General features: G+C 33.6%; 3 protein-coding genes and 2 non-coding genes across 5 annotated transcripts; 2 read left to right on the top strand and 3 right to left on the bottom strand.

Annotated features, from left to right (window-relative positions):
- The first annotated feature begins 1,575 nt into the window (after nucleotides 1–1,575).
- On the top strand, nucleotides 1,576–4,809 carry tmem-145 (GPR180/TMEM145 transmembrane domain-containing protein). Its single transcript, NM_077616.6, has 14 exons — nucleotides 1,576–1,711; nucleotides 1,963–2,037; nucleotides 2,085–2,159; nucleotides 2,206–2,259; nucleotides 2,305–2,414; nucleotides 2,850–3,025; nucleotides 3,070–3,141; nucleotides 3,192–3,354; nucleotides 3,400–3,481; nucleotides 3,533–3,610; nucleotides 3,861–4,033; nucleotides 4,085–4,205; nucleotides 4,253–4,351; nucleotides 4,411–4,809. Exons 1-14 carry the CDS (start codon nucleotides 1,601–1,603, stop codon nucleotides 4,561–4,563), a joined length of 1,542 nt encoding a protein of 513 aa, NP_510017.3. The 5' UTR covers nucleotides 1,576–1,600; the 3' UTR covers nucleotides 4,564–4,809.
- Nucleotides 4,810–4,876: 67 nt separating this feature from the next.
- Nucleotides 4,877–6,890, bottom strand: lgc-24 (Acetylcholine receptor-like protein cup-4; the record flags this gene model as incomplete). Its single annotated transcript, NM_001129638.3, has 8 exons — nucleotides 4,877–5,103; nucleotides 5,150–5,286; nucleotides 5,556–5,660; nucleotides 5,705–5,860; nucleotides 6,139–6,327; nucleotides 6,374–6,501; nucleotides 6,547–6,702; nucleotides 6,807–6,890. The coding sequence occupies 8 exons, from the start codon at nucleotides 6,888–6,890 to the stop codon at nucleotides 4,889–4,891; spliced, it is 1,170 nt and encodes a 389-aa protein (NP_001123110.2). The 3' UTR covers nucleotides 4,877–4,888.
- Nucleotides 6,891–8,006: 1,116 nt separating this feature from the next.
- On the bottom strand, nucleotides 8,007–10,232 carry lgc-23 (Acetylcholine receptor-like protein cup-4). Its single transcript, NM_077615.8, has 7 exons — nucleotides 10,035–10,232; nucleotides 9,842–9,991; nucleotides 9,036–9,355; nucleotides 8,836–8,991; nucleotides 8,598–8,705; nucleotides 8,340–8,476; nucleotides 8,007–8,294 (listed from the first exon to the last, which is right to left on the bottom strand). Exons 1-7 carry the CDS (start codon nucleotides 10,134–10,136, stop codon nucleotides 8,056–8,058), a joined length of 1,212 nt encoding a protein of 403 aa, NP_510016.2. The 5' UTR covers nucleotides 10,137–10,232; the 3' UTR covers nucleotides 8,007–8,055.
- A 2,828-nt stretch (nucleotides 10,233–13,060) lies between these two features.
- Nucleotides 13,061–13,206, top strand: C15A7.7. Its single transcript, NR_072212.1, has one exon. It is a non-coding gene; the product is annotated as an Unclassified non-coding RNA C15A7.7 (non-coding RNA).
- Nucleotides 13,207–15,514: 2,308 nt separating this feature from the next.
- C15A7.5 lies at nucleotides 15,515–15,628 on the bottom strand. The gene has a single exon (NR_072211.1). It is a non-coding gene; the product is annotated as an Unclassified non-coding RNA C15A7.5 (non-coding RNA).
- Nucleotides 15,629–16,171: the final 543 nt, after the last annotated feature.

Raw genomic sequence — 16,171 nt, 5'->3', positions numbered from 1 at the left:
CTAAATCATTGGCATTTTTGTTCTTCTTCCGACAAAAGAAATTGAAAAAAATTTAACAGTTTTTAAAATTTAATTTTTCACCAAGTTGCTCAAGATAAAAAACTTTTTTTTTCTTAATATTACGGTCACAAAATATTCAAACTTACAATTGAAATCTCTTACAATTAGCTAAAAACTTGTAGCCATTTTTTCAAATTATCACTGATGTTTACCTCACATCAAAGTGTTTTCTTGCAAAAGATACGAATTATTGCTGATTTCTGTTTTCAAATACTGATATGAGAAAAACTTCAAACCCCAAAATTACTGAAAATTTCCGGGTTCCGTTTCTTTTCTCAAAAACAAAACCCTGAAGTAATTTGTATTTTTTATGAAAATGATTGTACGTTGGATTGAGAATCAAATATTATTCTTCAAATTTAGCGTCTTGTGCAGAGATTTATATTTACAATGATGAAATTTCCAACAAAACTTGCAGTCATAACTTGTTGAATATTTAAATTTCTCGTTTCCCACTTATTCTTGATGTCAATTGTTGTCAAAAAGACATCAAAAAATCTGATAAAAACAAAAATTCAAATCAGTGGTAAATGACCATAAAAATTTTTCGACAATCATCGACTTCAAAAATTTTAAGAAAAAATTCAAAAATGAATAAAAAACTGTAATACTGTAGTGAGTTTTTTCATATAGAAATAGTAAAGACATCAATTTTTATCTTTTATCTCATAATAATTTGGAGCTTTTGATATGTTTCTTTGAGTTCTACAATTCGACATTTGCTGAAATCTCGATCTATCGATTATTCGGATTACAGAACGACAATTTTGTGAAATATTCAGAGGCAGTTAATTTGAATTTGTTTTCAGAATTTCCAAGTTTTTCAGCTAATTTTAATGTTTTACCGACAATAAGAAGATCCGTTAAAAGTGCTTTCAGTTGTCTATCAATTGTCTAGCTAAAACTAATTTCTTCCTAGTGCTTGTTTTCTGTAAAACACGGATTCTCATATTGAAGTGAAGCATACTCAAAACGAAAAAAAATTTAAAATTCTATCACAAGTTGTCATCATCCTCCACCTTACCCACTACATCCGGAACCTTATTTGAAAACGAGCGAGATAATCATTTCAACAATTTTCTATCTTTTATTTTTCAACAGCAGCAACAGCCCCAATAGCAGTAGAAGTTTTGCGCAGAATGCGGTCTCGCGTTTACTTTGCCCGTGTCGCTTAGCAACTTATTTTCCTCACTCGGCCAAAATGCAAGAGCTCTGCTTCTTTTTCCACGGCTTCATCTAAAACGGACTGATGAAAGAGCAGGAGAGAAGCCTGAGAAGCAGTTCGTGACTACCAGTTTTCCTTTTTTTCTCATTTCCCGATTTCTCATAATACAAAACACCATCCATTTTTCAACTTATTTTTCTTATCTATCCTTTTTTGTTTTGTTATTCGTTTTCTGTTTTTTTTTCGGCTTTGTTATTCACTTTTACTGATTAACTCAGTATTTTTTCGGCTTCCTACCGGAAATTTGTTTTATTTTCAAAATTTTCAAAATTATCAATATATAAAATTCAGGAAATTAATTGGTTGAATTTTGAGATGAAATTCATACAGGAAAAACATAGATTGGTCTTTTTATTAACCACATTCTGCTACCACATTTATATTGCTCAGGGAAAGCGTGCTCAAGGGATTCTTAGCTCCAAAAGGGTTTGTTCAAATTTTCTAAACAATTTTTTTTCTGTTTTTCTGTGAACTTTTCTAAACATATCAAACAACGGCTCTGCGATTTATCTAGAGAGAAGTTTATTTCAAAAATTGCATTTTTTGTTTTGAGTGTCATTGCGAGTTAGCTTTAAAGTTTACTAAAACTTTAGATACATTGATTTAGTCACCAAACGCACACTATGATATCATGTCACTCTGTATGAATCTGCAAGTGCATCTCTACATGTTTTCAGGATTTTGTGTATCTTGATAGGTTTTGCTTTCAATCAGACACTGGAGCTTTAGAATACACATTTCGATATCCCATGGTAATTAAAAAATATTGTAGAATTTATAAAATAGTTTCTTATTTCAGTTCTACCCAACTCAAATGCTCCTTCTATATTTTGACACCGAAGATCAATGGCCACGGGCGTATAAAGAACTAAATGTCGGTTGACTTTCCGAATAATTACATATTGAAATTGATTTTTTAGACGTGTGAAGACAGAGTGCAGCTCTTGGCAAATCATTCGGAGAATCACCAAATTGTAGGGATAATGTTTTATGAAATTATAGTGCATTCAAAATTATAGATTTACCTGAGCCCATATGCTTTGGACAGTTCAGGCAACGGAAGGTGTCAAATTCATTCTGATGGGCTTGGACAACAATGGATAGCATGCTCTGGGACAAGAGTTTTCAGGTTTGTAGCACACTCATTAGTTAAAAAAATTTTAAAAAGATTTTCGTTAATCGAATAAGTTAAGAGATGGGTTGCTTAAAAGTTCTAAATTGCGAAATAAAACGTTCTGAAAATTTATTACAACTGTTTTCAATTTAATGTCTGAAACATTTGTAAAAGGCGTAAATTTAACAAAAATTCTTCAATTTAGCCAAATTATGTGTTTCACAGAGGCTAGATTAATTGATTTTTGAACTACGAACGAACAACAAACGTAGAAAAGGTAGGCAGACACGTAGGCTGACTGGGACTTTATTTTTTGTTATCTACATATTTTTCATCATCTGATTCATTGTTCACCAAAAGCTAGGTTTTTATTTTTTGTTATGACAGAAACGCCAGATAACGTCAGCACAATGTTAAAAGCTAGACCACGTATGATCTGAATATTTTTAGATCCGCAAGAAGTCGATGGTGGTTTTTGGCAATTGCAAACTGTGATCCAAGCGAAAGTGAAGACCGAAGGCTCTATAATAATGAATCGATTGGGATTTATGCTGAGTTTACTCTACAAATGACTAATGGATTACCTACTGAAGTTCTTAAATATCAATTTTCAATTGATGAATGGCGTAAGTGAAGATTTTTTGTTCTGGAAAGTTTATCACGGTTACAGTCATCCTTCCTTCTGACACCTTGTTCCTTGGACTTCAATCCATTTTGATTGTATGTGTGTTTCTAATGGGAAGTAAGTAATTGGTTCTACCTAAAAATTAACTTATATATATTTTTTGCTAGAGAGTCTTTCGGCACGTCGTCTCTATCACAACACGTTTCGCATGTGCTCTCAGTCAATCACTATGAATACAATTGGATTAGGGTTTCTCGTCACAAATTATATCATCTATGCTATTGACGGAATCGGCCTACCGATTATATTGACATCGGGCCAGTTTATTCGGTAAGCGGAACAATTATGATAACGATCTTGTTAATTGGTTTGCAGCGCGCTGGCAGACATGTTGTTCATGTACATGTGCCTTGTACTTGCCCGTGGATTAAATGTGACAAAGATGTTATTATCATGGGTAGGGTTCGAAAAGTTGAACTATCAAACTGAATAATGACGAAGTTTTCAGCTGGACAAACTTTTCCTAGTAGGAATGTTCATTGTGTTCATTTGCTCGTATCTTTTAATGCAGTTTTGGGAAATCAAGGTGAGAGAAAAATACAATTAAAAACGATATTCCAAAAATGTAATCAAATTCTCATTAGTGTATGCAAATTTTCCCACGTTTTCTTTCGTTTTCTAAATTTTTAAAACTGATATCCACGATTTATTTGAACATTAGTTTTTATACTTCCTTCTACCAAAAATTGATTCATATGCAAAATTCGCTAAATCTAAACATGTTTCATAATTAAAGACTTTTCTATTTGCTCCATGTTTACACTAATCCATTGCAGTTCTTTGATCCTGCCGAAGTGTACGCTCAATCGGAATCCCTACCAGCATATCTACTAGTAATTTGGCGTCTCACAGCGTGGGTCTTCTTTGTCGTTGCGGCTTTGATGTCAAGAAGCGATTCGCCGCAAAAATCTGCTTTTTTCACAAGCTTCGTTTTTCTCATGACACCATGGTAACTCTGAGAAGGGACCTAATAAAAGTCATGGCTATGATTGAATTTTAGGTTCTGGGCACCACCAATTTTCACAATGATTGCGAATTTCTGCTTGAACAATTGGGTTCGAGCGGAAGTGGTGAACATTGTGGATAACATTGTGACATTCTACGGATACATCATTTTCCTGGTACCGAGAAAATTAAAGCATACGTTGAAATATTGTGTTTCTTTCAGTATTTATCGCGTCCGTCAGATAACAATCAAAATTTCCCATTCCATATCAGAACTACACAGGTTGATGTTGATGTCGGTTTTGATCCACAGAGGGCTTATGTATGTCAACGGGAAAATGAGGGAAATTGATTTCAAACTCTGAAACTTTGAATTTTTAGGCAGAAAACAACGGAAACCAAACGAATGATGGCATGCACGGAGTTATTGAGCTCACGGTCACAAACATGAATACTCCTGAAAAAGATAGTGATAGTCCCGCACATTCAGACGACAGAGGTGTATTGGAACGGCCTCAAATTGCATCATCTTAAATTTTCTATGGCTTTGCCTCTTGCAAATCATTGTTTGATAATTGAAACGGTGTTTTATTCCATTCAATGCTCAATATTTTGAAGCACACATCACATTTTTTTTCTATTTTATTCTATAAAAACCATCTTCATTCAATTAACGAAATTTGTGTTGTTATGATTAGAGCATAAAATTCAGATTTTAAAACCAAGTGAAAGATACTTTGATGCTCCTACAATGTGCAATCAATGATATTCGATGTCCGCAAGGAATCTCTCTTTGCCCGCACTACGAAGCACATTACATGTGATTGTTATATGTATATAAAAAATACCATCACAATTTTTATCTTGTTTTGTAAATGACGCTTAAGAATTGCAAGCATAATGCGACACACACTACTCTATCAACGTAGAACACAAATTTCAATACAAAGACTCTGTTGTCAGCAAACACATTTGGAAGTTGAGCGAAGAGCTTTTGGTTTCTAGCATAGACAGAAAAGACTTTCCAACAGAAGAGGAACACGGTCTCAATCAAAAAACACAACGCTAGAGCTCCTGAAATGATCAACTCAAGATATGATATCAGATGAAAAAAGCCTACCATGATAGGGAATTCCTCTGATGTCGTTAGGAAGTATTTTCGAAACATACAATCCATGCATTACTTCAACAAAAAAGCAGTAAGCATAACCAAAGATCGAGTAACCATTAGGGAAGAGTCCGGCTATAATGAGGAACCTGAAAAAAGTATTTGTTTTTTTACATAGTTTTGTTAACAAGGGAATTACTACCAATGAGAGTTTGACTACTCAGTTAATGTGAAATTATTAAGAAACCATATGCATAAACTGAATTTTGCAGACAGTATTGAATACTTTGACATCACAGGCTCTGCCCTTCTCAAAAATAAACGCTTTTTCGAAAGTTCCATATAGTAGATACTGAGAAAATATCAACGTAATTTTTAATAAGATTTTATGCAACTAAAATTGTGCATTCCAACTCACATAGAAATCAAGATTGACGGAATTGAGAGTTTAACATTCAGAAGCTTGTTGACTCTCTTGAACATAAGATTGAAACGGAATTCTGTTTTAGCCATGTATTCAAAACTGAAATATCAAATTTCTAGATATCAAACTTTGATGACCCATACCCGGTAACTTCCTCAGCAGTAAAATATGTATTTGCAAACGTATAAAAAATATTGGACTCAACTCCCATAAGATGTAAATCGTGGACTCGAACTGCACGGTGTTCAAGATTTTCAAATTTTGGATTACAGTAACCATTGGGAGACACAAATCGAAATCTGAGAAATGATCAATTTTGTTGACAATATTATGGATTTTTTAAAATATTTTTTGTACATGGTAAAATAACTAAACAACTTTAGTAATACTTTTTCGAATAAAAGAAAATTTCGGAATTTAAGAGTTAGGTGAAGTGTTTTGTCCATAGTTTTAGTTTTTATGAGTTTTAATACATAGGCGGAAATGTTGATGTAAAAAAACTTTCTGGGCCAACATTATGCGTCAACAGAAATGTGTATCTATACAAATTAATAAAAACCTACGAAAATGAACTTACTCGTCTGCATTTTGGTTTGGAATCAACATTATCGAGCAGTTTTGATAATCATTCGGATACTCTCCAAATGAAAACTGGCATTTTGTGGTGACCATAGTTTGCAAAGCCGTTTTAATTTCACCCTTATAGGAAATAAGTGTTCTCGCGTCAGAGAATTCAAGCAAGTCCAATTCAGAATACCTACGGTCACTGAAAAAATATAAATAATATTGAAAAAATAATATTTGCTTATTACTAAGAACGATATTTAACAATCGGCATCCAACAATTGTTGTCTTTTCGGAATTCAAAAGTCTTCTCCACAATTTCGCGAACTCCCGAATAATTTGCTGGGTTCCATTTTAATCTTTCGTCTATCCACGTCTGAAAAATAAATGATTCTACTGGTTGGTAAACTAAGTAACTAACAAGCTCAGCGTTAATCACAACAGACATGAACCCGTGATCGTCATCTATAAAATGTATAAAACCAACTTCCAATGATGGAGTTGCTTCAAGGTATTCTCCTTTCCCAACAGGCATTGAACCATTATAATTCTTGAACAAATCTGACCGAAGCTTCGTCTGAAAAATTGTAAAAAAAGAATTCAAAATTTGGTTTGAATGTTTTCTACTAACTATCAGTTATAGACCTATCTAATAATCAACATATGAAAAATAAAACTCACCAAAACCGTGAAGCTTTTTCCCGTTTCCCATTGTGACACCACAAGATGAATATGGATAACGAGCACAATGAAAATAGGAAACATTGTAGCTAGACTCTTCGAGAGAAAATGAGATATTGATTTTTACACTGTATTGTGAAGCAAGAACGGGAGGGAAACTGGAATGAAAAGTTTCGTTTCTAAACGTTTCCAGTAGTCGTTCGGACTATAAAGTGTTCACTAATATAATCAAATTGACATTGACAGAGAGAGAAGGAAGAGACGCAGGTTATAGTTTATCATTTTTCAATCCAAAAAAATACTTCTGCCTATTGACTTTGAGGGTCAGCATGCGGAGTTCCGCGCGTTGGGGGAAAAATAACTGTAAAAAAATTGTAGTCGGCTCTGAACATACGGAATCAAAAATATTTTGTTGATAAACTCTTTAAAAAGTTAAAGAAAGCGTAAAGTGTGTGAGTTTCTTCCTAACCAGAGGGTAGTCCATAATTATAGCAACCCCTTTGCAGCAAAATATTAATTGTTGGAAAAATACAAAAACATGCGAATACACACATTTTGATCACTTAAAAAAAAAAATCAAAAAATCCAACACAACGAAATCCATTTTTGCAACATATGGCCTTGCCTGAAGCGTTGCCTGAAGAATCGTCCGCTTCCACCAACTCTCCTAATAGTAAGATCATAAGATAGATTGCACTTTGCACTTTTTTACCTGGTATGAAAAGTGGATCCGTAGTTAATAGGTATTTACATTGCTTTACATATTGTTTATTTTTATTAACAGCATTTGTGAATGTGAAGACTTTTTCAATGATGAACAAAAACTATCTGCTTGATTCCATGACAAAAACTTGGAGTGAATTTTTGAGCGAACTTCAAAAAAAGTTTTAAAAAGTTACCGATAATTGATTTCTTTTCAATACTCATTTGACGTCACACTGAATCTAAAATTCAAGAGCATAATGCTAAACAAACGAAAATAGCATAGAAGGAGCAGAACCGGACTTCAGACTTCAGACTTCAGACTGAAGATCTCAGACTGAAGATGGTGACAATGAAGACCGATCAAAATAGATTACAAGTACCTTTTTTCATGTTGTTTTTTACAAAACTTTTATGAACCACCAAGTACTTAGTTAACAATCCGTCATTATAATTACTTAGAAATTTTCAATACTCGATTTTTTCAAACAGAAAAAAAAACCATTACGAACATCTTTATAAAAAAACTGGTTGAAAAAACAACGAATTAATCTTTAAGCATAATGAAAATACTTCCGAATGATTGTGCAATCAACATATACATCAGAAATTTATCAATAGTAAGCAGTCTTCTCAAAACTCTGATGTTGAAAAATCCTGAATCAAGAGGGAATTTTGATGAGTTTAAGAAATAGGCTTTCTGTTTTTTAGTCATGATTGTTATTATAAACATTTTCCAGCCAATGATTGACATTGTTTCGGCAAGTGTGAAAGTTGCAATAAGGGCTGAAATATACTTTCTGAAATAAGTGAATAAATATCAAATCAAACCTATAGTCGGAGTCCCATCAAAATCAGTGGGAAGCACATCTTTTATATTGTGAAAATATAAATATTCCGATATTAAATTGAACACAAGAAGTGGTAACGCATATTCACTGGGTAGAAATCCTGAGATGATCAGGCATCTGTAAATGAAATGCTTAATAAACAAAGCTAATCCTTGTTTAAAAAAAATAAGGGGAAATTACTTAAAAACCTAAAATAAAAGTTACAGCCAAGCTTCTAGACTCAAATATTAAAACTTACGTGCAAATGAAAATCATTGGAGCGTAAAGCTGAAGATGAACATAAACGTTTTTCCTTTGAAGAACTATTGTGAAACTGACAAAGGATCGCACAAGGCTGCGAGGTTCCCTGAATGAAATATTAATTGTTGAAATTGAAAAAAAATGTACTTTTTATTATTTACGTGGAGTTAAAAATGGCCTATGTCTTGTGATAATATTCATTTTCAAGAAAGAAAGAAAGAAAAAGAATAACATACCTTGTCAAGTCGTGAAGAACAATTCTGTTCATAAATAAGTACAAATCTTCGGTTACCACATCGTTTATTTGAAAATCTTGAACCCTTACAACTTGTTGTGGATCTGTGAAATCTTTGGTAAATTTTGCTTTTAACATTGAAGAACCCAGAAATATACTGTAAACATTTCAAGATTATTTCTAAGTGTATTTGTAACATACTCGTTAGCATTCATATTTGGTATGAAACTGAATGAACAATTTTGGAAGTCGTGGGGATATCCTTTGAAATCAAGAAAACAAAAAGTTTTCAACAAAATTTTTGTAGTTGTCATAACAAATCCTTTTGAATGAATGTCCATTTCAACAAGCGTATTAGAGAGTAAATCGATAGTTTTTGATTGTCTACGCTCGTAGGTATTTGTCATGTAAATTCGTGGCTTCCAAATTTGGTATAACCAAAAATCAACAAATTCCAATCTCGTTCTAGTAAATCCGGAATAGTGTGACGGGTCCCACTGCAATCGTTCGTCACTCCACATCTGAAAGAAAATTTTTATAATTTTAAATAACAACTGCTTGTAAGTCCCTAACAATTTTGCTACAGACCAGCACTTCGAACTAGAAAAAAAGTCGATTTGAAATTTCTCGTTAAATTGTTTTCCTGTATTCGAAACCCGCAAAGTTTCTTTAACAGTTGATCTTAGCAGATTTCAGGATATTTTTCAGGTGTCCAGTAGTAGGTCTACATCATGAAATCATTTTGGAAGTTTTGGAGTTTCACCCAACTTGATAAAAAATTTCACATATTTTTAAATATATAATTTTCACTATTGTTGTCTATTTCCAGGTTCCCAAAACATCATTAAATCGACGTTAGAATTTTCAAGAACTTTTCGGAAATTTGAAGGCCAGCAAAATTAGATCATGCCGAAAACAATTTGACATACCTATCCGCAAAAATTATATAGAAAACACAAAAAATTGTTAGTAACCTATTTTTTTAGTATTTAACATCAGAAACTTACAAATTTCACAGTTAATGCGAGTGTGAGAAATCCAGTCTTTTCGTCGACACGTGATATGTGGTCAAGTTTTAGTTGAGCACCAATAAAAACCGGAAGCTCACTCGGCATTGATCCATCCAATGGGCCTAAAACATCTTCTTTCAGCTTTCTCTGAAATTTTCAATATATTATCGATTATTTGAGAAAAAATTACATGATCCAGGTAAGCTTGATGTCTTTCTGACTCTTCATCAGCTTCCGAAACTCGAATTGGGATAGTATTGAATAAAACAAGTATCATTAAAGGAAATATCATGCTAGAAATGGTATGAGTTTAGAATGGATTTGACAATAATAAAAAAGACCACAATTGTCACTTTTTTGTTTATTTTTCTGAAGCGTTATGCAAAAAGAATACAGGTATTAAATAACAGTCATTAACCGAAATTCACAGCGGAGTTGTTTATATTCATAATAAACATATTCTGTAGGTGATTGCAACTGGGGAAAACTAGAACTACAAACATAAGTGGCATAAAAAAGGAACAAAAATTAATTTAAGTCAACAGAAACAATATATTACAATTACATGGAAGAATATAATTTTAAATAAGAAATTGAAAAAATGCTTAAAAATTTGCACTTAATTTATTTTATTAAAAAATGGAATAGTGCAAGTGGGAAAACATTAACGAAAATTAACCACCCGATATTATAGTAAAATGCTATACACGGAAAATAATTTTATATTATAGGCATGATTCAGTAATTTTTCGATGTTTTAAGTGTTTCAGGGCAAATCCACATTCAAAACTCTTATTTCAAGATGCAGTATAATATCTGGAAAAAATTAAATGATTCCTTTTACAAACTTAAAATATTGCAACTTTCATTTTGTGAAAGTTTACCGTTTTTAACAAATGACTTTCCTTGCGATTTTCACTTTCCATGTGAAATTTGTATTCTGATATATAAAGAAAATAGCAAAAATAGTGAACCTGTCATCCAAAAACAGCTCAACTCAAAATACCAATAAACTCAGATTGATATCCATAATACCTTTTCCATTTGACGTTCTAGATATTACCCATTTTGTGTAAGAGTTTTCAATCTTTTTTCTATTTTTCTTTTTTTTTCTGGTGATAATGTAATTTTCGAAAACTTTATGTGATTGTCTAAGATTGTATTTATTCGTAGTTTATCTCTCGAAAATTGCTCTTTTCAAACGAAAAATTTGAACGTAGTAATATTTCAAACAACACTCAAAATTGATGGGGGAAAATAATATTTATTGCTCTTTTTTAAACTATTTTCGTACTTTTTTTGTTTTTTAGTTTTGTTTTATTGTCGCTGCATGAAGGATCCATGCAAACGGCAATTGTTCTGAAAAAGATTGGTTCACACGATTTTCTTTTTCTCAACCTGGGAACAAAATCTGCGCTCCGCAAATTGTTAATTGTGCGACCTACATCTTAATTTCGCCCCTTGCAATCCACCGTCTCATCCTCTTTTCTGTTTCAAGACATGTACCGCATACAGTATGTTCATTGTCCGGATGAATTGCGCGCTTCATTCACAAGTGCATAAGAATAGTAAATTATTGTCTCGGAAAAAGGATGGGTGTCCCTTGTTTGCAACAATCCTTTTCTCACAACTTGAAATGAATTGGGCATTGGTGGCATCCAAGGATTCATTTCCTATGCATTAAATGTCTTTATGGTGATGCTCCCTTTTTCAGAAATTCTTAGTGCTAGAGGGCAATTCAATTTTTTAACCTACATCTAATTGCTCAAGGGTGGTCTTTTACAGAATTATTCTGCTCGTTTCTTTTTAGCTCGAATTTGCTCAGCCAATTTTTATTATTCTAGAAAAATAAATTTAAATAAAACAGTTTCAACTAGACTTCAATTTTTTAAGTTACCATATTTTCTCTATTCAAGACTAATTTTCAATTGGGCCGTAGAGGTGCAAGACTAATAGAGGAAATACGGTATATAGATTATTTTAAAGCGGAAGGGGTTCGAAAGTGCGACAGTGTTTTAGATTTTTTGAAGAATAAATAACTAACTACGACTTTTTGACTTTAAATAATCCAACGTTTTTCAGGAAGTTTTATTATGAAATGTGGCCAGTTTATCTGCATATAAATTATTTTCAATTATTTCCCCTCTGACCATTCATCATCAGTTATACCATTTGCGCAAACTTATTTAAATTTGAATTTCTGACAAAAAAACTGATGAAAATGGTAATATCCATTAATCTAGTATAATAGTTTTTGCAAAATTGCTCAGTTTTGAAACACTTGATTGATATTTTTATTTTAGCAACTTTAGCCATAAAAACCGAAATTATTTCTCACGGCTAAACACAGTTTATTGTAGCTTTTCAAGGTTTATTTATTGCTTACTATTTGAAACACTGTTCCATTTTTACGAACCCCCAGCTTTAACTTTCTCCTTCATTTAAAATTGTCGGTGTTTAATTTTCTTGCGCGACCCTCAAAATCATCTTTATTGCCTTTAATCGCCCCAGTTTCCAGTAGTGTGCCACACAGTTGTCTCTAAACAAAGGTGACAGATTAACAAATGGCAACACCACTACGGAGTATCCCCCCCCCCCCCCCATGCCTTCTCATCTTCTCATTTTCTTGACTATCGCGCACCAACTAATGACTGTGTAAACGTTCCACTATATAATCCGATATGTTAACATAACATATGTATCATTCTAGAGATAGAGTAAAGAGAAATGAGTAAACTTCCGGTTACAAGACGTTTTTCAAGCCGGGGAAGTGTTAATATGTAGCACTAGGAGTGTAGATGAAGCCCACAGGATTTCAAATCTGATAAAGACTGTTTCAAGCACACAAACAAGATCTGTAAAAGCTCTTGCAATGTGGCGTTGCGCTTCTTTTTCAAACATAGAATTCAATTTCATATGAAGTTATAGTCTTTAAAGAGGTGCAACTTGGATTCTAAAGCTAGATAATTAGATTTTTTTGGTTTTGCTCATTATTACATTCTCAGATCTAAATACTTGTCTACTCACGATTTGTTGAAAATAGAGGTTTTCCTGATTTCAATAGTCATTTTCCAATTAATGTGACAGTGCTAATAAAGCTGTCACGAGATGAAAAGCATTCCCATCTTGCCTAAACAAACCATCTTCTTTCCCCCTTTCTTTTCTCGATCACCACTCTCCTTGAAATCATCGTTCCACGCCCGTTTATTCGAATTGTCAGTTGACAGACAGCCGAAACGAGGGCACAAAAAAGCCGGGGGGGGGGGGGGGGGGGAGTGAATGAATGTGTCGGTGTCGACACATGGATCAACCCCTCCGTTGTTTTTTTTTTCTCGAATCATTTTCAATTGGCCGTGCTTTAACCGTATGGCTTGGTTTTGCATTTATACACCCTCATGCAATTAAATTCTTCGACGAGGTGAGGTTAAATCAAAAAATCTATCTATGATCCATGACCAAGTTTTTGAGTTCAGACTTCAACAGTAGCTTTAACAATTTTGCTCTATTAAATTCAAAGCAATAAATTGGAAATATTCATAATTTTTGATATTGCATATATATTTTAATTATATTTTTAGTTTACAGTAAAGCATTTTTAATAAACCACAATTTAGATAAGCCGAAGATTTTTTTAAATGTGTTTTACTACCATCTTTAGTATAACAATCCATATCAAAGTATTACTGAAATCGAATGTTTTTAGTTTTCATCTTGACTGCCTAGCTCAAAATTGCATCTATTGTCTTTTCTCTAATGAGATGTTTAAGGTTATTATTTAGTAATATCCTACAAAAAAAGACAAGACATCAAAACGACGGCAAAGGAAATCCAGGGATTTGCTATTTCATCAATGGTCCCTTGATTACATGTAATCCTTTTTTCTTTCAAAAACCCTTTCCGCTACCTTATGTATACTCTTCTCCCCTTTATTAGTTACCGTCGTATGCCTTGTTTCTGAACCCTCTAATCATGTTGTCTCATATTCTTGTGTGTTCCATTAGACACCTCTTCTTCCGTTCATCATCATATTTTGGGATTGCAGCTCATATTTCGTTCGCCCTCCGTCCATACTCTTTTCTATCTTTAGTTTCCCATAGCCATTAAACCTTGATTAATTACCTTGTTCACCTCCTCCCATTTCTCCTCAACACCTCATCGGAACGTGTTGTTTGCAGGTAGGTCAGGTAAATAATAAATTCGCAGGTGATAACATCCTATGGTTCCCATGGACCTCATTTGTTGATAAGGTCGCTAGAAATCTTCGGTTAGGTAATCCAATTATTTATTTTCGCCCTCCTACGATAAGGATTTTATTTTCAATTTTCTGCACATTGACTTCCAGAAAATGAACAAAAATACGCAAAGTCTGCGGTTTTGTTTTGGTTCCTTTCGGTTTCTACATCTAACATTTTCCTTTTTTTTTTCAAAATTCAACATTCTTTCAAATTTTCGATCAATCAAATTTCATTTCAATAGACTTCTTGCTCCCGCATCTTCTCCTTCAAACCACTTGATCAAGAAACATAAAAGGACCAGCCAGCTGCATGTTCGACTTTCGCTCCGTCATATTAAAATGGAAGACACCAATCGTTTCCTTCTAATGGTCTATTGAACAACAATTAGAATCTCACCGGATAGTGTGCCGAAATCGAGGCTCCCCTTGTGCGATCCACTTATCACCAGAAGACTGTTTGCTCAAAACAATTGTACCCATGGCCGGTAGGCTTGTGAAGATGCGCTTTTCGGTGAGGGCGGAACACACTGTCTGACTGACGCGAAGTGATGGATAAGTGTGATATCAAGGCGAGAAAGTTCGCACTCCTTTTTAGTCAGATTGGAAACCTATATATAGATATTCAAGTTGCAAGCCCTCTTTCTTTTTATCATACATGTGTATTAAAAAGTAATCCACTTCTTATCCAACTCCAGTTCATTTCAATTCAAAATTTGAGAATTATATCTATTTTCCAATACCTAGCATATTTTTCAACTGTAAATACAATTCTTTAGGTACTTGCACACATTTGAAGACCCCATCCCACATGTTAAAATTAGTGTTTTGTTTTTTAAAAAACCAACAGGTGCAGAATAATTTTGTATTTTAGGATAAAAAAGTACTATTTTCATCAAGACCATTTTTTTCTGCAGACCTTTCATAGCCACCAAAAATTGCGGAAATCGATTCATAAATTTTACTGGGAACAACCAAACTTTAACGTTCAAATAACAAAAGTAATCAATGTGTTACTTGCATAGAATGTTACCATTATAAACAGACGTAACCATTTTTAAATATTTATCACGTTTTTCTGTCTAACTGTCAAAACCAATACCGAAGACTGTAACCAATCATATTATCTTACATCTTCAGTGTTTTTTCATTTCCTCAAGTGTGGGATAAGAAGATGCTTGTTTGAACCATATGTCATATTGACAGCCTGTTGTTTTTCAAAAGCTTAACACCAAATCCCATGTTCCATATGCAAGTTTCTTCTAATTGACACTATTGGTTCACTAAATCTGGCTTTCTCACTCGCGAACAGGACAGTGGCATTAACTATACTTCCCTAAGATGCTCTCAAGAACCTTTTTGGTCTAATTATTTGCGGGTGAACACATACGTACAAACACATGTACAACATCATCTTACCGCACAAGACCAGCTGCCCGCGCGAGTCTTGTATGTTCCTTATTTGAAGTGCGCTGTTACAGTGAGCCACGATGATCAGCTGTTGCTTGCGTTCTCAGAAGCTGTACACTATTCGTTTTCCACTTCTTTTGTGGTTTTGACCAACACATTTCTGAATTCAAAAAGTCGCCACACCTTTTCCGCGAACACTTTTCCTTAACTTTGCCTCAATCAAACAGTGAAGACGTCCCCTTGTATGTGAATATAATAAAATGACATAAGGCCCCAAGCAATGTTAGTGTGATGTGATCAGATCAAATTATGGTCACCGATTACCGCCAAAGAAAATCGAAACGCTTCGTGCATTTTTTTTTGTCTCTTCCAAGTTTCCACCCTCCAACACGGTAGGCTTGTGTTGAAATGCATAGGGTTGTGTCGTAATATCGGAGAGATGAGGTATGATGAAGATGAAAACGTATATTCATTTTAATTGGTTGCCAGTATAAGTGAAATAAGCATGAGAATGTATGAGCGAGGAGGGCAATTCAAGTTCAGTTTTCTGCCTGATGAGAAACAGTGTAATCCTAAAACAAACATAATACCTGAAGTTTTACTCAGTTATAAGGTTTTGATCTCCACGGTTTACCGAGTACCTGTTTAAGTTATTCTTTATTCAGAAAACCCCACATATTTCAAAC

The sequence above is a fragment of the Caenorhabditis elegans genome, chromosome X, assembly GCF_000002985.6.
Source record: "Caenorhabditis elegans chromosome X".
NCBI classification, from domain to species: domain Eukaryota; kingdom Metazoa; phylum Nematoda; class Chromadorea; order Rhabditida; family Rhabditidae; genus Caenorhabditis; species Caenorhabditis elegans.
Note: the sequence above shows the minus strand (reverse complement) of the source record. Positions and strands in the feature narration are given on the sequence as shown.

Bases quoted from the DNA above. Each gene is read 5' to 3' on its own strand.
- tmem-145 (NM_077616.6), top strand. From the start codon at position 1,601: ATGAAATTCATACAGGAAAAACATAGATTGGTCTTTTTATTAACCACA. The intron at 3,482-3,532 runs GTAGGGTTCGAA...CGAAGTTTTCAG, and splicing joins CAAAGATGTTATTATCATGG to CTGGACAAACTTTTCCTAGT. The intron at 4,206-4,252 runs GTACCGAGAAAA...TGTTTCTTTCAG, and splicing joins ACGGATACATCATTTTCCTG to TATTTATCGCGTCCGTCAGA.
- lgc-23 (NM_077615.8), bottom strand. From the start codon at position 10,136: ATGATATTTCCTTTAATGATACTTGTTTTATTCAATACTATCCCAATT. The intron at 8,992-9,035 runs GTATGTTACAAA...AAATGTTTACAG, and splicing joins CCAAATATGAATGCTAACGA to TATATTTCTGGGTTCTTCAA. The intron at 8,706-8,835 runs GTATGTTATTCT...TATTTCATTCAG, and splicing joins GTTCTTCACGACTTGACAAG to GGAACCTCGCAGCCTTGTGC.